This window comes from Chiloscyllium punctatum, chromosome 26 (assembly GCF_047496795.1).
Source record: "Chiloscyllium punctatum isolate Juve2018m chromosome 26, sChiPun1.3, whole genome shotgun sequence".
Classification (NCBI taxonomy): domain Eukaryota; kingdom Metazoa; phylum Chordata; class Chondrichthyes; order Orectolobiformes; family Hemiscylliidae; genus Chiloscyllium; species Chiloscyllium punctatum.
The window spans coordinates 64,351,320-64,375,596 of NC_092764.1; the positions used below are offsets into that span (position 1 = coordinate 64,351,320).

The 24,277-nt window shown below is 56.7% G+C and overlaps 1 protein-coding gene across 2 annotated transcripts in view; it reads right to left on the reverse strand.

The window, feature by feature from the left end:
* The window catches only part of coq9 (coenzyme Q9 homolog (S. cerevisiae)), a 74,574-nt gene that overhangs the window by 46,978 nt on the left and 3,319 nt on the right, over positions 1-24,277 (reverse strand). For both annotated transcript variants that reach the window (XM_072547553.1, XM_072547552.1), the window contains exons 4-5: positions 23,051-23,193; positions 21,511-21,595 (exon numbers count right to left, since the gene is read on the reverse strand). In XM_072547553.1, the coding sequence (XP_072403654.1) occupies positions 21,511-21,595; positions 23,051-23,193 (228 nt within the window). The remainder of the gene's footprint in view (positions 1-21,510; positions 21,596-23,050; positions 23,194-24,277) is intronic.

Sequence of the window (24,277 nt, forward strand, 5' to 3'; positions counted from 1 at the left end):
ACTGAGGGAACACTGCACTGTCCGAGGGTCAGGACTGAGGGAACACTGCACTGTCCGAGGGTCAGGACTGAGGGAACACTGCACTGTCCGAGGGTCAGGACTGAGGGAGCACTGCACTGTCCAAGGGTCAGGACTGAGGGAGCACCGCACTGTCCCACGGTAAGGACTGAGGGAGCACCGCACTGTCCCACGCTAAGGACTGAGGGAGCACTGCACTGTCCGAGGGTCAGGACTGAGGGAACACTGCACTGTCCCAGGGTCAGGACTGAGGGAACACTGCACTGTCCGAGGGTCAGGACTGAGGGAGCACTGCACTGTCCGAGGGTCAGGAGTGAGGGAGCACTGCACTGTCCGAGGGTCAGGACTGAGGGTGCACTGCACTGTGCGAGGATTCAGGACTGAGGTAACACTGCACAGTCCGAGGGTCAGGACTGAGGGAACACTGCACTGTCCGAGGGTCAGGACTAAGAGAGCGCTGCACCATCTGATGGGCAGGACTGAGGGAACACTGCACTCTCCGAGAATTCAGGACTGAGGGAACACTGCATTGTCCGAGGATTCAGCACTGAGGCTACACTGCACTGTCCGAGAATCAGGTCTGAGGGAGCACTGCACTGTCTGAGGGTCCGGACTGAGGGAACACTGCTCTGTCCGAGGGAACACTGCACTGTCCGAGGATTCAGGACTGAGGGAACACTGTAATGTTCGAGGGAACACTGCACTGTCCGAGGGTCAGGGCTGAGGGAGCACTGCACTGTCCCAGGGTCCGGACTGAGGGAGCACTGCACTGTCCGAGGGTCAGGACAGAGGGAACACTGCAGTGTCCGAGGGTCAGGACTGAGGGAACACTGCACTGTCCGAGGATTCAGGACTGAGGGAACACTGCACTGTCCGAGGCTTAGGACTGAGGGAACACTGCACTGTCCGAGGGAACACTGCACTGTCCAAGGATTCAGGAGAGAGGGAACACTGCATTGTCCGAGAATTCAGCACTGAGGCTACACTGCACTGTCCGAAGATCAGGACTGAGGGAGCATTGCTCTGTCCGAGGCAACACTGCACTGTCCGAGGACTCAGGACTGAGGCAACACTGCACTGTCCGAGGACTCAGGACTGAGGCAACACTGCACTGTCCGAGGACTCAGGACTGAGGCAACACTGCACTGTCCGAGGACTCAGGACTGAGGCAACACTGCACTGTCCGAGGACTCAGGACTGAGGCAACACTGCACTGTCCGAGGACTCAGGACTGAGGCAACACTGCACTGTCCGAGGACTCAGGACTGAGGCAACACTGCACTGTCCGAGGACTCAGGACTGAGGCAACACTGCACTGTCCGAGGACTCAGGACTGAGGCAACACTGCACTGTCCGAGGACTCAGGACTGAGGCAACACTGCACTGTCCGAGGACTCAGGACTGAGGCAACACTGCACTGTCCGAGGACTCAGGACTGAGGCAACACTGCACTGTCCGAGGACTCAGGACTGAGGCAACACTGCACTGTCCGAGGACTCAGGACTGAGGCAACACTGCACTGTCCGAGGACTCAGGACTGAGGCAACACTGCACTGTCCGAGGACTCAGGACTGAGGCAACACTGCACTGTCCGAGGACTCAGGACTGAGGCAACACTGCACTGTCCGAGGACTCAGGACTGAGGCAACACTGCACTGTCCGAGGACTCAGGACTGAGGCAACACTGCACTGTCCGAGGACTCAGGACTGAGGCAACACTGCACTGTCCGAGGACTCAGGACTGAGGCAACACTGCACTGTCCGAGGACTCAGGACTGAGGGAACACTGCCCTGTCCGAGGATTCAGGACTGAGGGAACACTGCCCTGTCCGAGGATTCAGGACTGAGGGAACACTGCCCTGTCCGAGGATTCAGGACTGAGGGAACACTGCCCTGTCCGAGGATTCAGGACTGAGGGAACACTGCCCTGTCCGAGGATTCAGGACTGAGGGAACACTGCCCTGTCCGAGGATTCAGGACTGAGGGAACACTGCCCTGTCCGAGGATTCAGGACTGAGGGAACACTGCCCTGTCCGAGGATTCAGGACTGAGGGAACACTGCCCTGTCCGAGGATTCAGGACTGAGGGAACACTGCCCTGTCCGAGGATTCAGGACTGAGGGAACACTGCCCTGTCCGAGGATTCAGGACTGAGGGAACACTGCCCTGTCCGAGGATTCAGGACTGAGGGAACACTGCCCTGTCCGAGGATTCAGGACTGAGGGAACACTGCCCTGTCCGAGGATTCAGGACTGAGGGAACACTGCCCTGTCCGAGGATTCAGGACTGAGGGAACACTGCCCTGTCCGAGGATTCAGGACTGAGGGAACACTGCCCTGTCCGAGGATTCAGGACTGAGGGAACACTGCCCTGTCCGAGGATTCAGGACTGAGGGAACACTGCCCTGTCCGAGGATTCAGGACTGAGGGAACACTGCCCTGTCCGAGGATTCAGGACTGAGGGAACACTGCCCTGTCCGAGGATTCAGGACTGAGGGAACACTGCCCTGTCCGAGGATTCAGGACTGAGGGAACACTGCCCTGTCCGAGGATTCAGGACTGAGGGAACACTGCCCTGTCCGAGGATTCAGGACTGAGGGAACACTGCCCTGTCCGAGGATTCAGGACTGAGGGAACACTGCCCTGTCCGAGGATTCAGGACTGAGGGAACACTGCCCTGTCCGAGGATTCAGGACTGAGGGAACACTGCCCTGTCCGAGGATTCAGGACTGAGGGAACACTGCCCTGTCCGAGGATTCAGGACTGAGGGAACACTGCCCTGTCCGAGGATTCAGGACTGAGGGAACACTGCCCTGTCCGAGGATTCAGGACTGAGGGAACACTGCCCTGTCCGAGGATTCAGGACTGAGGGAACACTGCCCTGTCCGAGGATTCAGGACTGAGGGAACACTGCCCTGTCCGAGGATTCAGGACTGAGGGAACACTGCCCTGTCCGAGGATTCAGGACTGAGGGAACACTGCCCTGTCCGAGGATTCAGGACTGAGGGAACACTGCCCTGTCCGAGGATTCAGGACTGAGGGAACACTGCCCTGTCCGAGGATTCAGGACTGAGGGAACACTGCCCTGTCCGAGGATTCAGGACTGAGGGAACACTGCCCTGTCCGAGGATTCAGGACTGAGGGAACACTGCCCTGTCCGAGGATTCAGGACTGAGGGAACACTGCCCTGTCCGAGGATTCAGGACTGAGGGAACACTGCCCTGTCCGAGGATTCAGGACTGAGGGAACACTGCCCTGTCCGAGGATTCAGGACTGAGGGAACACTGCCCTGTCCGAGGATTCAGGACTGAGGGAACACTGCCCTGTCCGAGGATTCAGGACTGAGGGAACACTGCCCTGTCCGAGGATTCAGGACTGAGGGAACACTGCCCTGTCCGAGGATTCAGGACTGAGGGAACACTGCCCTGTCCGAGGATTCAGGACTGAGGGAACACTGCCCTGTCCGAGGATTCAGGACTGAGGGAACACTGCCCTGTCCGAGGATTCAGGACTGAGGGAACACTGCCCTGTCCGAGGATTCAGGACTGAGGGAACACTGCCCTGTCCGAGGATTCAGGACTGAGGGAACACTGCCCTGTCCGAGGATTCAGGACTGAGGGAACACTGCCCTGTCCGAGGATTCAGGACTGAGGGAACACTGCCCTGTCCGAGGATTCAGGACTGAGGGAACACTGCCCTGTCCGAGGATTCAGGACTGAGGGAACACTGCCCTGTCCGAGGATTCAGGACTGAGGGAACGCTGCCCTGTCCGAGGATTCAGGACTGAGGGAACACTGCACTGTCCGAGGATTCAGGACTGAGAGAGCGCTGCACCGTCTGAGGGGCAGGACTGAGGGAACACTGCACTGTCCGAGGATTCAGGACTGAGAGAGAACTGCACTGTCAGAGGGTCACGACTGAGGGAACACTGCTCTGTCCGAGAGAACACTGCACTGTCCGAGGATTCAGGACTGAGGGAACACTGCAATGTTCGAGGGTCAGGGCTGAGGGAGCACTGCACTGTCCCAGGGTCAGGGCTGAGGGAGCACTGCACTGTCCCAGGGTCAGGGCTGAGGGAGCACTGCACTGTCCCAGGGTCAGGGCTGAGGGAGCACTGCACTGTCCCAGGGTCAGGGCTGAGGGAGCACTGCACTGTCCCAGGGTCAGGGCTGAGGGAGCACTGCACTGTCCCAGGGTCAGGACTGAGGGAGCACTGCACTGTCCCAGGGTCAGGACTGAGGGAGCACTGCACTGTCCCAGGGTCAGGACTGAGGGAGCACTGCACTGTCCCAGGGTCAGGACTGAGGGAGCACTGCACTGTCCCAGGGTCAGGACTGAGGGAGCACTGCACTGTCCCAGGGTCAGGACTGAGGGAGCACTGCACTGTCCCAGGGTCAGGACTGAGGGAGCACTGCACTGTCCCAGGGTCAGGACTGAGGGAGCACTGCACTGTCCCAGGGTCAGGACTGAGGGAGCACTGCACTGTCCCAGGGTCAGGACTGAGGGAGCACTGCACTGTCCCAGGGTCAGGACTGAGGGAGCACTGCACTGTCCCAGGGTCAGGACTGAGGGAGCACTGCACTGTCCCAGGGTCAGGACTGAGGGAGCACTGCACTGTCCCAGGGTCAGGACTGAGGGAGCACTGCACTGTCCCAGGGTCAGGACTGAGGGAGCACTGCACTGTCCCAGGGTCAGGACTGAGGGAGCACTGCACTGTCCCAGGGTCAGGACTGAGGGAGCACTGCACTGTCCCAGGGTCAGGACTGAGGGAGCACTGCACTGTCCCAGGGTCAGGACTGAGGGAGCACTGCACTGTCCCAGGGTCAGGACTGAGGGAGCACTGCACTGTCCCAGGGTCAGGACTGAGGGAGCACTGCACTGTCCCAGGGTCAGGACTGAGGGAGCACTGCACTGTCCCAGGGTCAGGACTGAGGGAGCACTGCACTCTCCCAGGGTCAGGACTGAGGGAGCACTGCACTCTCCCAGGGTCAGGACTGAGGGAGCACTGCACTGTCCCAGGGTCAGGACTGAGGGAGCACTGCACTGTCCCAGGGTCAGGACTGAGGGAGCACTGCACTGTCCCAGCGTCAGGACTGAGGGAGCACTGCACTGTCCCAGGGTCAGGACTGAGGGAGCACTGCACTGTCCCAGGGTCAGGACTGAGGGAGCACTGCACTGTCCCAGGGTCAGGACTGAGGGAGCACTGCACTGTCCCAGGGTCAGGACTGAGGGAGCACTGCACTGTCCCAGGGTCAGGACTGAGGGAGCACTGCACTGTCCCAGGGTCAGGACTGAGGGAGCACTGCACTGTCCCAGGGTCAGGACTGAGGGAGCACTGCACTGTCCCAGGGTCAGGACTGAGGGAGCACTGCACTGTCCCAGGGTCAGGACTGAGGGAGCACTGCACTGTCCGAGGGTTCAGGACTGACGGAACACTGCACTGTCCGAGGATACAGGACTGAGGGAACACTGCACTGTCCGAGGATTCAGGGCTGAGGGAACACTGCACTGTCCGAGGGTCAGGATCCCGGGAGAACTGCACTGTCCGAGGATCAGGACTGAGAGAGCGCTGCTCCATTTGATGGTCAGGACTGAGGGAACACTGCACTGTCCAAGGATTCAGGACTGAGGGAACACTGCACTGTCCGAGGATTCAGGACTGAGGGAACACTGCACTGTCCGAGGATTCAGGACTGAGGGAACACTGCACTGTCCGAGGATTCAGGACTGAGGGAACACTGCACTGTCCGAGGATTCAGGACTGAGGGAGCACTGCACTGCCCCAGGGTCAGGACTGAGGGAGCACTGCACTGTCCGAGGATTCAGGACTGAGGGAACACTGCACTGTCCGAGGATTCAGGACTGAGGGAACACTGCACTGTCCGAGGATTCAGGACTGAGGGAACACTGCACTGTCCGAGGATTCAGGACTGAGGGAGCACTGCACTGTCCGAGGATTCAGGACTGAGGGAACACTGCATTGTCCGAGGGTCAGGACAGAGGGAACACTGCACTGGCCGAGGGTCAGGACTGAGGGAGCACGGCACTGTCCGTGAATTCAGGACTGAGGGAACACTGCACTGTCCGAGGATTCAGGGCTGAGGAAACACTGCACTGTCCGAGGATTCAGGACTGAGAGAGCGCTGCACTGTCAGAGGGTCACGACTGAGGGAACACTGCTCTGTCCGAGAGAACACTGCACTGTCCGAGGAATCAGGACTGAGGGAACACTGCAATGTTCGAGGGTCAGGGCTGAGGGAGCACTGCACTGTCCCAGGGTCAGGGCTGAGGGAGCACTGCACTGTCCCAGGGTCAGGACTGAGGGAGCACTGCACTGTCCGAGGGTCAGGACTGAGGGAGCACTGCACTGTCCGAGGGTCAGGACTGAAGGAGCACTGCACTGTTCGAGGGTTCAGGACTGATGGAACACTGCACTGTCCGAGGATTCAGGACTGAGGGAACACTGCACTGACCGAGGGTCAGGACAGAGGGAACACTGCACTGGCCGAGGGTCAGGACTGAGGGAGCACGGCACTGTCCGTGAATTCAGGACTGAGGGAACACTGCACTGTCCGAGGATTCAGGGCTGAGGAAACACTGCACTGTCCGAGGATTCAAGGCTGAGGGAACACTGCACTGTCCGAGGATTCAGGGCTGAGGGAACACTGCACTGTCCGAGGATTCAGGGCTGAGGGAACACTGCACTGTCCGAGGGTCAGGACTGAGGGAACACGGCACTGTCCGAGGGTCAGGACTGAGGGAACACGGCACTGTCCGAGGGTCAGGACTGGGGGAACACTGCACTGTCCGAGGGTCAGGACTGGGGGAACACTGCACCGTCCGAGGGTCAGGACTGGGGGAACACTGCACCGTCCGAGGATTCAGGGCTGAGGGAACACTGCACTGTCCGAGGATTCAGGGCTGAGGGAACACTGCACTGTCCGAGGATTCAGGGCTGAGGGAACACTGCACTGTCCGAGGATTCAGGGCTGAGGGAACACTGCACTGTCCGAGGATTCAGGACTGAGGGAACACTGTACTGTCCAAGGATTCAGGACTGAGGGAACACTGCACTGTCCGAGGATTCAGGACTGAGGGAACACTGCAGTGTCCGAGGATTCAGGGCTGAGGGAACACTGCACTGTCCCAGGGTCAGGACTGACGGAGCACTGCACTGCCCCAGGGTCAGGACTGAGGGAGCACTGCACTGTCCGAGGATTCAGGACTGAGGGAACACTGCACTGTCCAAGGATCAGTATTGAGGGAGCACTGCACTGTCCGAGGATTCAGGACTGAGGGAACACTGCACTGTCCGAGTATTCAGGACTGAGGAAACACTGCACTGTCCGAGTATTCAGGACTGAGGGAGAACTGCACTGTCCGAGGGTCACGACTGTGGGAACACTGCACTGTCTGAGAATTCAGGACTGAGGGAACACTGCACTGTTCCAGGGTCAGGACTGAGGGAGCACTGCACTGTCCCAGGGTCAGGACTGAGGGAACACTGCACTGTCCGAGGATTCAGGACTGAGGGAACACTGCACCGTCCGAGGGTCAGGATCAAGGGAGCACTGAACTGTCCTAGGATTCAGGACTGAGAGAGCGCTGCTCCATCTGAGGGTCAGGACTGAGAGAACACTGCACCGTCCGCGACGGAACACTGCACTGTCCGAGAATTCCGGACTGAGGGAACACTGTACTGTCCGAGGGTCAGGATCGAGGGAGCACTGCACTGTCCGAGGATTCAGGACCGAGGGAACACTGCACTGTCCGAGGATTCAGGACCGAGGGAACACTGCACTGTCCGAGGATTCAGGACCGAGGGAACACTGCACTGTCCGAGGATTCAGGACCGAGGGAACACTGCACTGTCCGAGGATTCAGGACCGAGGGAACACTGCACTGTCCGAGGATTCAGGACCGAGGGAACACTGCACTGTCCGAGGATTCAGGACCGAGGGAACACTGCACTGTCCGAGGATTCAGGACCGAGGGAACACTGCACTGTCCGAGGATTCAGGACCGAGGGAACACTGCACTGTCCGAGGATTCAGGACCGAGGGAACACTGCACTGTCCGAGGATTCAGGACCGAGGGAACACTGCACTGTCCGCGGATTCAGGACCGAGGGAACACTGCACTGTCCGAGGATTCAGGACCGAGGGAACACTGCACTGTCCGAGGATTCAGGACCGAGGGAACACTGCACTGTCCGAGGATTCAGGACCGAGGGAACACTGCACTGTCCGAGGATTCAGGACCGAGGGAACACTGCACTGTCCGAGGATTCAGGACCGAGGGAACACTGCACTGTCCGAGGATTCAGGACCGAGGGAACACTGCACTGTCCGAGGATTCAGGACCGAGGGAACACTGCACTGTCCGAGGATTCAGGACCGAGGGAACACTGCACTGTCCGAGGATTCAGGACCGAGGGAACACTGCACTGTCCGAGGATTCAGGACCGAGGGAGCACTGCACTGTCCGAGGATTCAGGACCGAGGGAGCACTGCACTGTCCGAGGATTCAGGACCGAGGGAGCACTGCACTGTCCGAGGATTCAGGACTGAGGGAGCACTGCCCTGTCCGAGGGTTCAGGACTGACGGAACACTGCACTGTCCGAGGATTCAGGACTGAGGGAACACTGCACTGTCCGATGGTCAGGACTGAGGGAGCACTGCACTGTCCCAGGGTCAGGACTGAGGGAGCACAGCACTGTCCGAGGATTCAGGACTGAGGCAACACTGCACTGTCCGAGGATTCAGCACTGAGGCTACACTGCACTGTCCGAGGGTCAGGACTGAGGGAACACTGCACTGTCCGAGGGTCAGGACTGAGGGAACACTGCACTGTCCGAGGGTCAGGACTGAGGGAACACTGCACTGTCCGAGGGTCAGGACTGAGGGAGCACGGCACTGTCCGAGGGTCAGGACTGAGGGAGCACGGCACTGTCCGAGGGTCAGGACTGAGGGAGCACGGCACTGTCCGAGGATCCAGGACTGAGAGAACACTGCACTGTCCGAGGCTTTAGGAATGAGGGAACACTGCATTGTCCGAGGGTCAGTTCTGAGGGAGCACTGCACTGTCCGAGGCTTCTGGAATGAGGGAACACTGCACTGCCCGAGGGTCAGTTCTGAGGGAGCACTGCACTGTCCGAGGATTCAGGACTGAGGGAACACTGCACTGTCCAAGGGGCAGGACTGAGGGAACACTGCACTGTGCGAGGATTCAGGACTGAGGCTACACTGCACTGTCCGAGGATCAGGACTGAGGGAGCATTGCTCTGTCCGAGGGAACACTGCACTGTCCGAGGATTCAGGTTTGAGGGAACACTGCAGTGTCCGAGGGTCAGGACTGAGGGAACACTTCACTGTCCGAGGGTCAGGACTGAGGGAGCACGTCACTGTCCAAGGATTCAGGACTGAGAGAACACTGCACAGTCAGAGGGTCAGGACTGAGGGAACACTGCACTGTCCGAGGATTCAGGACTGAGGGAACACTGCACTGTCCGAGGATTCAGGACTGAGGGAACACTGCACTGTCCGAGGATTCAGGACTGAGGGAACACTGCACTGTCCGAGGATTCAGGACTGAGGGAACACTGCACTGTCCGAGGATTCAGGACTGAGGGAACACTGCACTGTCCGAGGATTCAGGACTGAGGGAACACTGCACTGTCCGAGGATTCAGGACTGAGGGAACACTGCACTGTCCGAGGATTCAGGACTGAGGGAAGACTGCACTGTCCGAGGATTCAGGACTGAGGGAAGACTGCACTGTCCGAGGATTCAGGACTGAGGGAAGACTGCACTGTCCGAGGATTCAGGACTGAGGGAAGACTGCACTGTCCGAGGATTCAGGACTGAGGGAAGACTGCACTGTCCGAGGATTCAGGACTGAGGGAAGACTGCACTGTCCGAGGATTCAGGACTGAGGGAACACTGCACTGTCCGAGGATTCAGGACTGAGGGAACACTGCACTGTCCGAGGATTCAGGACTGAGGGAACACTGCACTGTCCGAGGATTCAGGACTGAGGGAACACTGCACTGTCCGAGGATTCAGGACTGAGGGAACACTGCACTGTCCGAGGATTCAGGACTGAGGGAACACTGCACTGTCCGAGGATTCAGGACTGAGGGAACACTGCCCTGTCCGAGGATTCAGGACTGAGGGAACACTGCCCTGTCCGAGGATTCAGGACTGAGGGAACACTGCCCTGTCCGAGGATTCAGGACTGAGGGAACACTGCCCTGTCCGAGGATTCAGGACTGAGGGAACACTGCCCTGTCCGAGGATTCAGGACTGAGGGAACACTGCCCTGTCCGAGGATTCAGGACTGAGGGAACACTGCCCTGTCCGAGGATTCAGGACTGAGGGAACACTGCCCTGTCCGAGGATTCAGGACTGAGGGAACACTGCCCTGTCCGAGGATTCAGGACTGAGGGAACACTGCCCTGTCCGAGGATTCAGGACTGAGGGAACACTGCCCTGTCCGAGGATTCAGGACTGAGGGAACACTGCCCTGTCCGAGGATTCAGGACTGAGGGAACACTGCCCTGTCCGAGGATTCAGGACTGAGGGAACACTGCCCTGTCCGAGGATTCAGGACTGAGGGAACACTGCCCTGTCCGAGGATTCAGGACTGAGGGAACACTGCCCTGTCCGAGGATTCAGGACTGAGGGAACACTGCCCTGTCCGAGGATTCAGGACTGAGGGAACACTGCCCTGTCCGAGGATTCAGGACCGAGGGAACACTGCACTGTCCGAGGATTCAGGACTGAGAGAGAACTGCACTGTCAGAGGGTCACGACTGTGGGAACACTGCTCTGTCCGAGAGAACACTGCACTGTCCGAGGATTCAGGACTGAGGGAACACTGCAATGTTCGAGGGTCAGGGCTGAGGGAGCACTGTACTGTCCCAGGGTCAGGGCTGAGGGAGCACTGCACTGTCCCAGGGTCAGGACTGAGGGAGCACTGCACTGTCCCAGGGTCAGGACTGAGGGAGCACTGCACTGTCCCAGGGTCAGGACTGAGGGAGCACTGCACTGTCCCAGGGTCAGGACTGAGGGAGCACTGCACTGTCCCAGGGTCAGGACTGAGGGAGCACTGCACTGTCCCAGGGTCAGGACTGAGGGAGCACTGCACTGTCCCAGGGTCAGGACTGAGGGAGCACTGCACTGTCCCAGGGTCAGGACTGAGGGAGCACTGCACTGTCCCAGGGTCAGGACTGAGGGAGCACTGCACTGTCCCAGGGTCAGGACTGAGGGAGCACTGCACTGTCCCAGGGTCAGGACTGAGGGAGCACTGCACTGTCCCAGGGTCAGGACTGAGGGAGCACTGCACTGTCCCAGGGTTCAGGACTGACGGAACACTGCACTGTCCGAGGATTCAGGACTGAGGGAACACTGCATTGTCCGAGGGTCAGGACAGAGGGAACACTGCACTGGCCGAGGGTCAGGACTGAGGGAGCACGGCACTGTCCGTGAATTCAGGACTGAGGGAACACTGCACTGTCCGAGGATTCAGGGCTGAGGAAACACTGCACTGTCCGAGGATTCAGGACTGAGAGAGCGCTGCACCGCCTGAGGGGCAGGACTGAGGGAACACTGCACTGTCCGAGGATTCAGGACTGAGGGAACACTGCAATGTTCGAGGGTCAGGGCTGAGGGAGCACTGCACTGTCCCAGGGTCAGGGCTGAGGGAGCACTGCACTGTCCGAGGGTTCAGGACTGATGGAACACTGCACTGTCCGAGGATTCAGGAATGAGGGAACACTGCAGTGTCCGAGGGTCAGGACAGAGGGAACACTGCACTGGCCGAGGGTCAGGACTGAGGGAGCACGGCACTGTCCGAGGATTCAGGACTGAGGGAACACTGCACTGTCCGAGGATTCAGGACTGAGGGAACACTGCACTGTCCGAGGATTCAGGACTGAGGGAACACTGCACTGTCCGAGGATTCAGGACTGAGGGAACACTGCACTGTCCGAGGATTCAGGACTGAGGGAACACTGCACTGTCCGAGGATTCAGGACTGAGGGAACACTGCACTGTCCGAGGATTCAGGACTGAGGGAACACTGCACTGTCCGAGGATTCAGGACTGAGGGAACACTGCACTGTCCGAGGATTCAGGACTGAGGGAACACTGCACTGTCCGAGGATTCAGGACTGAGGGAACACTGCACTGTCCGAGGATTCAGGACTGAGGGAACACTGCACTGTCCGAGGATTCAGGACTGAGGGAACACTGCACTGTCCGAGGATTCAGGACTGAGGGAACACTGCACTGTCCGAGGATTCAGGACTGAGGGAACACTGCACTGTCCGAGGATTCAGGACTGAGGGAACACTGCACGGTCCGAGGATTCAGGACTGAGGGAACACTGCACTGTCCGAGGATTCAGGACTGAGGGAACACTGCACTGTCCGAGGATTCAGGACTGAGGGAACACTGCACTGTCCGAGGATTCAGGACTGAGGGAACACTGCACTGTCCGAGGATTCAGGACTGAGGGAACACTGCACTGTCCGAGGATTCAGGACTGAGGGAACACTGCACTGTCCGAGGATTCAGGACTGAGGGAACACTGCACTGTCCGAGGATTCAGGACTGAGGGAACACTGCACTGTCCGAGGATTCAGGACTGAGGGAACACTGCACTGTCCGAGGATTCAGGACTGAGGGAACACTGCACTGTCCGAGGATTCAGGGCTGAGGGAACACTGCACTGTCCGAGGATTCAGGGCTGAGGGAACACTGCACTGTCCGAGGATTCAGGACTGAGGGAACACTGCCCTGTCCGAGGATTCAGGACTGAGGGAACACTGCCCTGTCCGAGGATTCAGGACTGAGGGAACACTGCCCTGTCCGAGGATTCAGGACTGAGGGAACACTGCCCTGTCCGAGGATTCAGGACTGAGGGAACACTGCCCTGTCCGAGGATTCAGGACTGAGGGAACACTGCCCTGTCCGAGGATTCAGGACTGAGGGAACACTGCCCTGTCCGAGGATTCAGGACTGAGGGAACACTGCCCTGTCCGAGGATTCAGGACTGAGGGAACACTGCCCTGTCCGAGGATTCAGGACTGAGGGAACACTGCCCTGTCCGAGGATTCAGGACTGAGGGAACACTGCCCTGTCCGAGGATTCAGGACTGAGGGAACACTGCCCTGTCCGAGGATTCAGGACTGAGGGAACACTGCCCTGTCCGAGGATTCAGGACTGAGGGAACACTGCCCTGTCCGAGGATTCAGGACTGAGGGAACACTGCCCTGTCCGAGGATTCAGGACTGAGGGAACACTGCCCTGTCCGAGGATTCAGGACTGAGGGAACACTGCCCTGTCCGAGGATTCAGGACTGAGGGAACACTGCCCTGTCCGAGGATTCAGGACTGAGGGAACACTGCCCTGTCCGAGGATTCAGGACTGAGGGAACACTGCCCTGTCCGAGGATTCAGGACTGAGGGAACACTGCCCTGTCCGAGGATTCAGGACTGAGAGAGAACTGCACTGTCAGAGGGTCACGACTGTGGGAACACTGCTCTGTCCGAGAGAACACTGCACTGTCCGAGGATTCAGGACTGAGGGAACACTGCAATGTTCGAGGGTCAGGGCTGAGGGAGCACTGCACTGTCCCAGGGTCAGGGCTGAGGGAGCACTGCACTGTCCCAGGGTCAGGACTGAGGGAGCACTGCACTGTCCCAGGGTCAGGACTGAGGGAGCACTGCACTGTCCCAGGGTCAGGACTGAGGGAGCACTGCACTGTCCCAGGGTCAGGACTGAGGGAGCACTGCACTGTCCCAGGGTCAGGACTGAGGGAGCACTGCACTGTCCCAGGGTCAGGACTGAGGGAGCACTGCACTGTCCCAGGGTCAGGACTGAGGGAGCACTGCACTGTCCCAGGGTCAGGACTGAGGGAGCACTGCACTGTCCGAGGGTTCAGGACTGACGGAACACTGCACTGTCCGAGGATTCAGGACTGAGGGAACACTGCATTGTCCAAGGGTCAGGACAGAGGGAACACTGCACTGGCCGAGGCTCAGGACTGAGGGAGCACGGCACTGTCCGTGAATTCAGGACTGAGGGAACACTGCACTGTCCGAGGATTCAGGGCTGAGGAAACACTGCACTGTCCGAGGATTCAGGACTGAGAGAGCGCTGCACCGTCTGAGGGGCAGGACTGAGGGAACACTGAACTGTCCGAGGATTCAGGACTGAGGGAACACTGCAATGTTCGAGGGTCAGGGCTGAGGGAGCACTGCACTGTCCCAGGGTCAGGGCTGAGGGAGCACTGCACTGTCCGAGGGTCAGGACTGAGGGAGCACTGCACTGTCCGAGGGTCAGGACTGAGGGAGCACTGCACTGTCCCAGGGTCAGGACTGAGGGAGCACTGCACTGTTCGAGGGTTCAGGACTGATGGAACACTGCACTGTCCGAGGATTCAGGAATGAGGGAACACTGCAGTGTCCGAGGGTCAGGACAGAGGGAACACTGCACTGGCCGAGGGTCAGTACTGAGGGAGCACGGCACTGTCCGTGAATTCAGGACTGAGGGAACACTGCACTGTCCGAGGATTCAGGGCTGAGGAAACACTGCACTGTCCGAGGATTCAGGGCTGAGGGAACACTGCACTGTCCGAGGATTCAGGGCTGAGGGAACACTGCACTGTCCGAGGATTCAGGGCTGAGGGAACACTGCACTGTCCGAGGATTCAGGGCTGAGGGAACACTGCACTGTCCGAGGGTCAGGACTGAGGGAACACGGCACTGTCCGAGGGTCAGGACTGAGGGAACACGGCACTGTCCGAGGGTCAGGACTGAGGGAACACGGCACTGTCCGAGGGTCAGGACTGAGGGAACACGGCACTGTCCGAGGGTCAGGACTGAGGGAACACGGCACTGTCCGAGGGTCAGGACTGGGGGAACACTGCACTGTCCGAGGGTCAGGACTGGGGGAACACTGCACCGTCCGAGGATTCAGGGCTGAGGGAACACTGCACTGTCCGAGGATTCAGGGCTGAGGGAACACTGCACTGTCCGAGGATTCAGGGCTGAGGGAACACTGCACTGTCCGAGGGTCAGGATCCCGGGAGAACTGCACTGTCCGAGGATCAGGACTGAGAGAGCGCTGCTCCATTTGATGGTCAGGACTGAGGGAACACTGCACTGTCCAAGGATTCAGGACTGAGGGAACACTGCACTGTCCGAGGATTCAGGACTGAGGGAACACTGCACTGTCCGAGGATTCAGGACTGAGGGAACACTGCACTGTCCCAGGGTCAGGACTGAGGGAGCACTGCACTGCCCCAGGGTCAGGACTGAGGGAGCACTGCACTGTCCGAGGATTCAGGACTGAGGGAACACTGCACTGTCCAAGGATCAGTATTGAGGGAGCACTGCACTGTCCGAGGATTCAGGACTGAGGGAACACTGCACTGTCCGAGTATTCAGGACTGAGGTAACACTGCCCTGTCCGAGGATTCAGGACTGAGGGAACACTGCCCTGTCCGAGGATTCAGGACTGAGGGAACACTGCCCTGTCCGAGGATTCAGGACTGAGGGAACACTGCCCTGTCCGAGGATTCAGGACTGAGGGAACACTGCCCTGTCCGAGGATTCAGGACTGAGGGAACACTGCCCTGTCCGAGGATTCAGGACTGAGGGAACACTGCCCTGTCCGAGGATTCAGGACTGAGGGAACACTGCCCTGTCCGAGGATTCAGGACTGAGGGAACACTGCCCTGTCCGAGGATTCAGGACTGAGGGAACACTGCCCTGTCCGAGGATTCAGGACTGAGGGAACACTGCCCTGTCCGAGGATTCAGGACTGAGGGAACACTGCCCTGTCCGAGGATTCAGGACTGAGGGAACACTGCCCTGTCCGAGGATTCAGGACTGAGGGAACACTGCCCTGTCCGAGGATTCAGGACTGAGAGAGAACTGCACTGTCAGAGGGTCACGACTGTGGGAACACTGCTCTGTCCGAGAGAACACTGCACTGTCCGAGGATTCAGGACTGAGGGAACACTGCAATGTTCGAGGGTCAGGGCTGAGGGAGCACTGCACTGTCCCAGGGTCAGGGCTGAGGGAGCACTGCACTGTCCCAGGGTCAGGACTGAGGGAGCACTGCACTGTCCCAGGGTCAGGACTGAGGGAGCACTGCACTGTCCCAGGGTCAGGACTGAGGGAGCACTGCACTGTCCCAGGGTCAGGACTGAGGGAGCACTGCACTGTCCCAGGGTCAGGACTGAGGGAGCACTGCACTGTCCCAGGGTCAGGACTGAGGGAGCACTGCACTGTCCCAGGGTCAGGACTGAGGGAGCACTGCACTGTCCCAGGGTCAGGACTGAGGGAGCACTGCACTGTCCGAGGGTTCAGGACTGACGGAACACTGCACTGTCCGAGGATTCAGGACTGAGGGAACACTGCATTGTCCGAGGGTCAGGACAGAGGGAACACTGCACTGGCCGAGGCTCAGGACTGAGGGAGCACGGCACTGTCCGTGAATTCAGGACTGAGGGAACACTGCACTGTCCGAGGATTCAGGGCTGAGGAAACACTGCACTGTCCGAGGATTCAGGACTGAGAGAGCGCTGCACCGTCTGAGGGGCAGGACTGAGGGAACACTGAACTGTCCGAGGATTCAGGACTGAGGGAACACTGCAATGTTCGAGGGTCAGGGCTGAGGGAGCACTGCACTGTCCCAGGGTCAGGGCTGAGGGAGCACTGCACTGTCCGAGGGTCAGGACTGAGGGAGCACTGCACTGTCCCAGGGTCAGGACTGAGGGAGCACTGCACTGTTCGAGGGTTCAGGACTGATGGAACACTGCACTGTCCAAGGATTCAGGAATGAGGGAACACTGCAGTGTTCGAGGGTCAGGACAGAGGGAACACTGCACTGGCCGAGGGTCAGTACTGAGGGAGCACGGCACTGTCCGTGAATTCAGGACTGAGGGAACACTGCACTGTCCGAGGATTCAGGGCTGAGGAAACACTGCACTGTCCGAGGATTCAGGGCTGAGGGAACACTGCACTGTCCGAGGATTCAGGGCTGAGGGAACACTGCACTGTCCGAGGATTCAGGGCTGAGGGAACACTGCACTGTCCGAGGGTCAGGACTGAGGGAACACGGCACTGTCCGAGGGTCAGGACTGAGGGAACACGGCACTGTCCGAGGGTCAGGACTGAGGGAACACGGCACTGTCCGAGGGTCAGGACTGGGGGAACACTGCACTGTCCGAGGGTCAGGACTGGGGGAACACTGCACCGTCCGAGGATTCAGGGCTGAGGGAACACTGCACTGTCCGAGGATTCAGGGCTGAGGGAACACTGCACTGTCCGAGGATTCAGGGCTGAGGGAACACTGCACTGTCCGAGGGTCAGGATCCCGGGAGAACTGCACTGTCCGAGGATCAGGACTGAGAGAGCGCTGCTCCATTTGATGGTCAGGACTGAGGGAACACTGCACTGTCCAAGGATTCAGGACTGAGGGAACACTGCACTGTCCGAGGATTCAGGACTGAGGGAACACTGCACTGTCCGAGGATTCAGGACTGAGGGAACACTGCACTGTCCGAGGATTCAGGACTGAGGGAACACTGCACTGTCCGAGGATTCAGGACTGAGGGAACACTGCACTGTCCCAGGGTCAGGACTGAGGGAGCACTGCACTGCCCCAGGGTCAGGACTGAGGGAGCACTGCACTGTCCGAGGATTCAGGACTGAGGGAACACTGCACTGTCCAAGGATCAGTATTGAGGGAGCACTGCACTGTCCGAGGATTCAGGACTGAGGGAACACTGCACTGTCCGAGTATTCAGGACTGAGGTAACACTGCACTGTCCGAGTATTCAGGACCGAGGGAAAACTGCACTGTCCGAGGGTCAGGACTGAGGGAACACTGCACTGTCCGAGGATTCAGGACTGAGGGAACACTGCACTGTTCCTGGGGCAGGACTGAGGGAGCACTGCACTGTCCCAGGGTCAGGACTGAGGGAACACTGCACTGTCCGAGGATTCAGGACTGAGGGAACACTGCACCGTCCGAGGGTCAGGATCAAGGGAGCACTGAACTGTCCTAGGATTCAGGACTGAGAGTGCGCTGCTCCATCTGAGGGTCAGGACTGAGAGAACACTGCACCGTCCGCGACGGAACACTGCACTGTCCGAGAATTCCGGACTGAGGGAACACTGTACTGTCCGAGGGTCAGGATCGAGGGAGCACTGCACTGTCCGTAGATTCAGGACCGAGGGAAAACTGCACTGTCCGAGGGTCAGGACTGAGGGAACACTGCACTGTCCGAGGATTCAGGACTGAGGGAACACTGCACTGTCCGAGGATTCAGGACTGAGGGAACACTGCACTGTCCGAGGATTCAGGACTGAGGGAACACTGCCCTGTCCGAGGATTCAGGACTGAGGGAACACTGCACTGTCCGAGGATTCAGGACTGAGGGAACACTGCACTGTCCGTGGATTCAGGACTGAGGGAACACTGCACTGTTCCAGGGTCAGGACTGAGGGAACACTGCACTGTCCGAGGATTCAGGACTGAGGGAACACTGCACCGTCCGAGGATTCAGGACTGAGGGAACACTGCACCGTCCGAGGATTCAGGACTGAGGGAACACTGCACCGTCCGAGGATTCAGGACTGAGGGAACACTGCACCGTCCGAGGATTCAGGACTGAGGGAACACTGCACCGTCCGAGGATTGAGGACTGAGGGAACACTGCACTGTCCGAGGATTCAGGACTGAGGGAATACTGCACTGTCCGAGGATTCAGGACTGAGGGAACACTGCACTGTCCGTGGATTCAGGACTGAGGGAACTCTACACTGTCCGAGGATTCAGGACTGAGGGAATACTGCACTGTGCGAGGATTGAGGACTGAGGGAGCACTGCACTGTCCGAGGATTCAGGACTGAGGGATCACTGCACTGTCCGAGGATTCAGGACTGAGGGAACACTGCACTGTCCGAGGATTCAGGACTGAGGGAACACTGCACTGTCCGAGGATTCAGGACTGAGGGAACACTGCACTGTCCGAGGATTCAGGACTGAGGGAGCACTGCACTGTCCGAGGATTCAGGACTGAGGGATCACTGCACTGTCCGAGGATTGAGGACTGAGGGAGCACTGCACTGTCCGAGGATTCAGGTCTGAGGGAACACTGCACTGTCCGAGGATTCAGGACTGAGGGAACACTGCACTGTCCGAGGATTCAGGACTGAGGGAACACTGCACTGTCCGAGGATTCAGGACTGAGGGAACACTGCACTGTCCGAGGGAACACTGCACTATCCGAGGGAGCACTGCACTGTCCGAGGGTCAGGATCAAGGGAGAACTGAACGGTTCGAGGATTCAGGACTGAGAGAGCGCTGCTCCATCTGAGGGTCAGGTCTGAGGGAACACTGCACTGTCCGAGGGTCAGGACTGAGGGAGAACTTAACGGTTCGAGGGTCAGGACTGAGGGAACACTGGTCTATTTGAGGGACAATACTGAGTGAATGCTGCCCCCATCTTAGGATCAGGACTGAGACAGTGCTGTTCCATCTGAGGGTCAGGCCTGAGGGAACGGTGCACTATCCAAGGGCCAGGCCTGAGGAAATACTGTTCCATCAGAGGGTCAGGACTGAGAGAGCGTTGTTCAATCTGAGGGTCAGGAGTGAGGGAATGCTGCACTGTCCAAGGGTCAAGACTGAGGGACCGCCGCTCTCTCAGAGGCTCTGAGGGATCAATGTGATGTCCGAGGTCAGGAGTTGGAAATACAGTCAGAGCTAAAGGAATGCTTCATCATCTGAGGGTCAGGAATGATGGTCAAGCTTGAGGGAACACTGCACTGTTTGAGGTTCAGGAATTTGATACAGATACAGAGTCGTACAACATGGAAACAGCCCCTTTGGTCCAACCAATCCAGGCTGTCCATAATCACAAACTAAACTAGTCACATCTGCCTGCACTTGGCCCATAGCGCTCTAAACATTTCTTATTTGTGATACAGACCAGCTATTGTACAGACTTTCAATCCTCAAGAGGTAGGAGGCCATCGAATACCTCAAAACATAGAAATAGTAGCAGCACTAGGTCATTTGGCCCTTCAAGCCCACTGTGCGATTCACTATGATCATGGTTGATCATCCAACTCAGTACCCTGTTCCTACTTTCTCTTCATCCCCTTTTGATGAAGGAACGCTGCAGATTCAGCACCTGGAAAGCACTATCTCATCGAAGCATTCACACAAGGCTGATACGGAGTTCTGGGAACTGACATGAAAGTTGGGGCAAACCATTTTTGTTTAAATTAAAATTAATTTATGATAATTTTTTTGTCCATCTTTAATCGTGCTGTGGAAAGTGATTGTGAGCTGCATTCTTCAACCGCTACAATCCAGGGTCAGAGGGCATAATCTCGGAATAAAGAGCGATCCGTTTGTGACAGTGATGAGGAGTAATTTCTTCTCACAGAGGGTTGTAAATCCGAGGAATTCTTTACTGCAGGGAGCTGTCATGGATGGATCCTCAATATCTTCAAGATGAAGAATCACTGATTTTTCATCAAAGATTATAGGGAAAAGGCAGGAAAGTAGAGTTGGGGATTATCAGATAGGCCATGATCTCATTGATCGGCTGAATGGACTCAATGGACCATATGGTCTACTTCCACTTTATGTCTCATGGTCTTATAGTTTATGGACTTGTTGCCCATTCCTAATCACTCTTGAACTGGATGGACTTGCTGGAACCATTTCTGAGCAGTTAAGAGTCAACCACATTGCTTAGGGTTTAGAGTCTTATGCAGGCCAGACCTGTCCTTCCCCAATGGGCTTTTGTGAATCAGATGGGACTTTACAATAATTGATGATGACAGTGTTCTGGGAGAATCAAGTTGAATCTCTTCAGAGCAAAATGTAATTTACTGGATCAGAATAGAGTCCAAAGACATCAGTTGGTTATGACGCTGAATTCAAAGTATGGGGGGGCGGGGGAATGATATCCTGATGATATAGGCCCTAGCTGATTATTGTCACCTGGCAGTTCGAGACTGGAGATAGGTGACTGGACGTGTTACTGAGACTAGCTTTTACTTCAGATTTATTCACTCAGTTTATGTTGGCATTTGAACCTGGTGGGCTCTGAATTACCAGTCCAGTGACATTACCACTGACCCACTATGTGGCAAGATTTTGTTAAGATCCATTTGTCATGGGTTCACTTAGCTCTGTGTGGCCCCTTCTTGCATGGTCCTCCTGCACTCTCCTCTGTGAGCCCTGGTGGGGGGGCAGTGTACTGGGAGAATCGAGTTGAATCTCTTCAGAACAAAATGTAATTTATTGGATCAGAATAGAGTCCAAAGACATCAGTTGGTTATGACGCTGAATTCAAAGTGCGGGGGGGGGGGGTGGAATGATATCCCGATTATATAGGCCCTAGCTGATTATTGTCACCTGGCAGTTTGAGACTGGAGATAGGTGACTACACGTGTTACCTGTGGCCAGCTGTCAATATAGGGGATCAGCATGCGTAACCTTGCCTCCACTGCATCCTTGAGAAACCTGTCCGTCTGCTTGGCTCTGTGTAAAAACAGAAAGACATCTCAGTAGAGAACTGGATGCTGAGAACTGCTTTCCTGATTTCTCCGAGCATTTTCTGGGATTCCAGCTGGGAGTCATCTCACTCCAGTATTCAACAGGGCTGGGGATCAGGGATGAGCAATGTGGAATCGAGAGTGAGAGGGGCGAGAGCAGATGAAGTGATGGTGTGAGGTGGAAATGGCAAGGTTTTGAGGCCTATGGAACGAGAGGTTGGTGGGCTGAAAGGATCAGTGGATGAGGGGACAGTGGGACAAGGGGCTGACAGGGTACAAGGGTGGGAACGGGGTTGGGGGGGGGGGGGAGAAGGCAAGAGAAGGTAAGGGGCTGGATGGAATAAGTAGGTGCATGGGGTGAGGAGTGAAATTAGGTGAGAGGTGACTGAATGAGGGGACAATGGGGGGAGAATGAGGGGCTGTGAGGCAGTGATGAGGTGAATACATGAGGGGTGACAGAGGAGGATGTGACTGGGTGACAGGGTGGGTGTGACAAGGGAGGGTCTGAGAGGGGTGAGGGGAGATGGGAATGATGGCGGAAGGGAATATTGGGTGGGGAGGGCATAATGGGGATGAAAGTTGAGGGAGAGGATAGACAATAGACAATAGATGCAGGAGTAGGCCATTCTGCCCTTCGAGCCTGCACCGCCATTCAATATGATCATGGCTGATCATTCCTAATCAGTATCCTGTTCCAGCCTTATCTCCATACCCCTTGACTCCACTATCTTTAAGAGCTCTATCCAATTCTTTCTTAAATGAATCCAGAGACTGGGCCTCCACTGCCCTCTGGGGCAGAGCATTCCACACAGCCACCACTCTCTGGGTGAAGTAGTTTCTCCTCATCTCTGTCCTAAATGGTCTACCCCGTATTTTTAAGTTGTGTCCTCTGGTTCGGCATTCCCCCATCAACGGAAATATGTTCCCTCCTGCCAGAGTGTCCAGTCCTTTCATAATCCTATACGTTTCAATCAGATCCCCTCTCAGTGGGATGTGAAGGGGTAGTGGTGATCAGGGTGGGGGGGGTGGAGAGGGATGATGGAGAGCATGACTGTAGCATTGCTGTGAGCTCTGGGGGGGGGGGGGGGGACTTCTCCTATGACCATTGGTCGATGGCAGACACGGAGGGTCTTGTTGAAAGTCAGTTCCCCATTCACTATGTTGGTGTGGGTTTGTCCTGTGGGGATGTCACATTTTTCTAACCCAAAGCACATGAAAGAACCAACTAGATTTTATATAATCATCCCACAGTTTTTCCCATCACTTTACTATTTAATTTCCTGATGCTTTAAACTGTCCATAAAAGCCATCTGCCGCAGTGGTTTTGAACTCTGTGGTATTAGCCAATAATAGAGGTACGCTGTTTCACATTCGTATTACATCACACTCCCAGTTGATAGAACAGCATGGAACCTGAAGCCAATGCTTCTGCAATACTTACTCCTGGTCTCCCAGCTGCACCTGTTGGTATTGATCACTCAGTTGTTCAGAGAGTTGCTTGTTACACTGAGACACAAAGTGTAGAACCAACTCCCCAGGACCATGACGGAACATCCCAGTCAGTGCCGGTGACAGATCCAACACCTTGAGGCAAGACAACAGGCAGAAAACACAGGGCTGGTTACACTGCAGCAGATTAGAATCTTAAACCCCAGCAGCCACTCACTGGGACGCTTGGTGGATTCGTGGATAGTGAGGAAGGTTATCAAAAGATACAGCAGGATATAGATCAGTTGAAATGTTGGGCATAGAAATGTCAGATGGATCCAGACAAGTGGGAGGTGATGCATTTTGCTAGGCCAAGTGCATGAAGAAAGTGTACAGTAAATGGTTGGACCCTTAGGAACAGATGTACAGGAGGATCTTGGGTTGCAAGCCCACAGTTCCCGAAAAGTGGCAAACAAAGAGATAAGGTGGTAAACAAGGTGTATGGCATGCTTGTCTTTATCGTTCAGGTCATTTAATAGAAACGTTTGCAAATCATGTTGCAACTGATTTAGTCAGGCCACATTTCGAGTGTTATGTGCAGTTCTGGTCACTACACCACAGGAAGAATGTGGAAGTTTTGGAGAGGGTGCAAAAGGATGCTGACTGGGTTGTTGTCCTAACTAGAGCATATTAGCTGTAAGGAGAGGTTGGACAAACTTGGATTGTTGTCATTAGAGAGTGGAGGCTGAGGGGTGACCTGATAGAAGTATATAAAATTATGAGAGGCATAGATAGGGTGGATAGTTGGAGTTCTTTTCCCCAGGATGGATATGTCAAACACTGGTTGCAAAGGTTTAAGGTGAGAGGGGAAGAATTTAAAGATGCGTGAGGAATTTTTTTTAAGATTCTACGGGCATCCTCAAAACAACATTGAGAGAAAGGAGAAACAGGAGCTGTTTTAACATTAGCAGGTGACCCTTTTATACATGCAGTTTTCACTGAAAAGGTCAAACCAAGTGGTTTGGAAGAATGTGCAGACACATATTTTTAGATTAGATTACTTACAGTGTGGAAAGAGGCCCTTCGGCCCAACAAGTCCACACCGACCCGCCGAAGCGTAACCCACCCAGACCCATTCTCCTACATTTACCCCTTCACCTAACACTATAGGCAATTTAGCACGGCCAATTCACCTAACCTGCACATTTTTGGACTGTGGGAGGAAACCGGAGCAACCGGA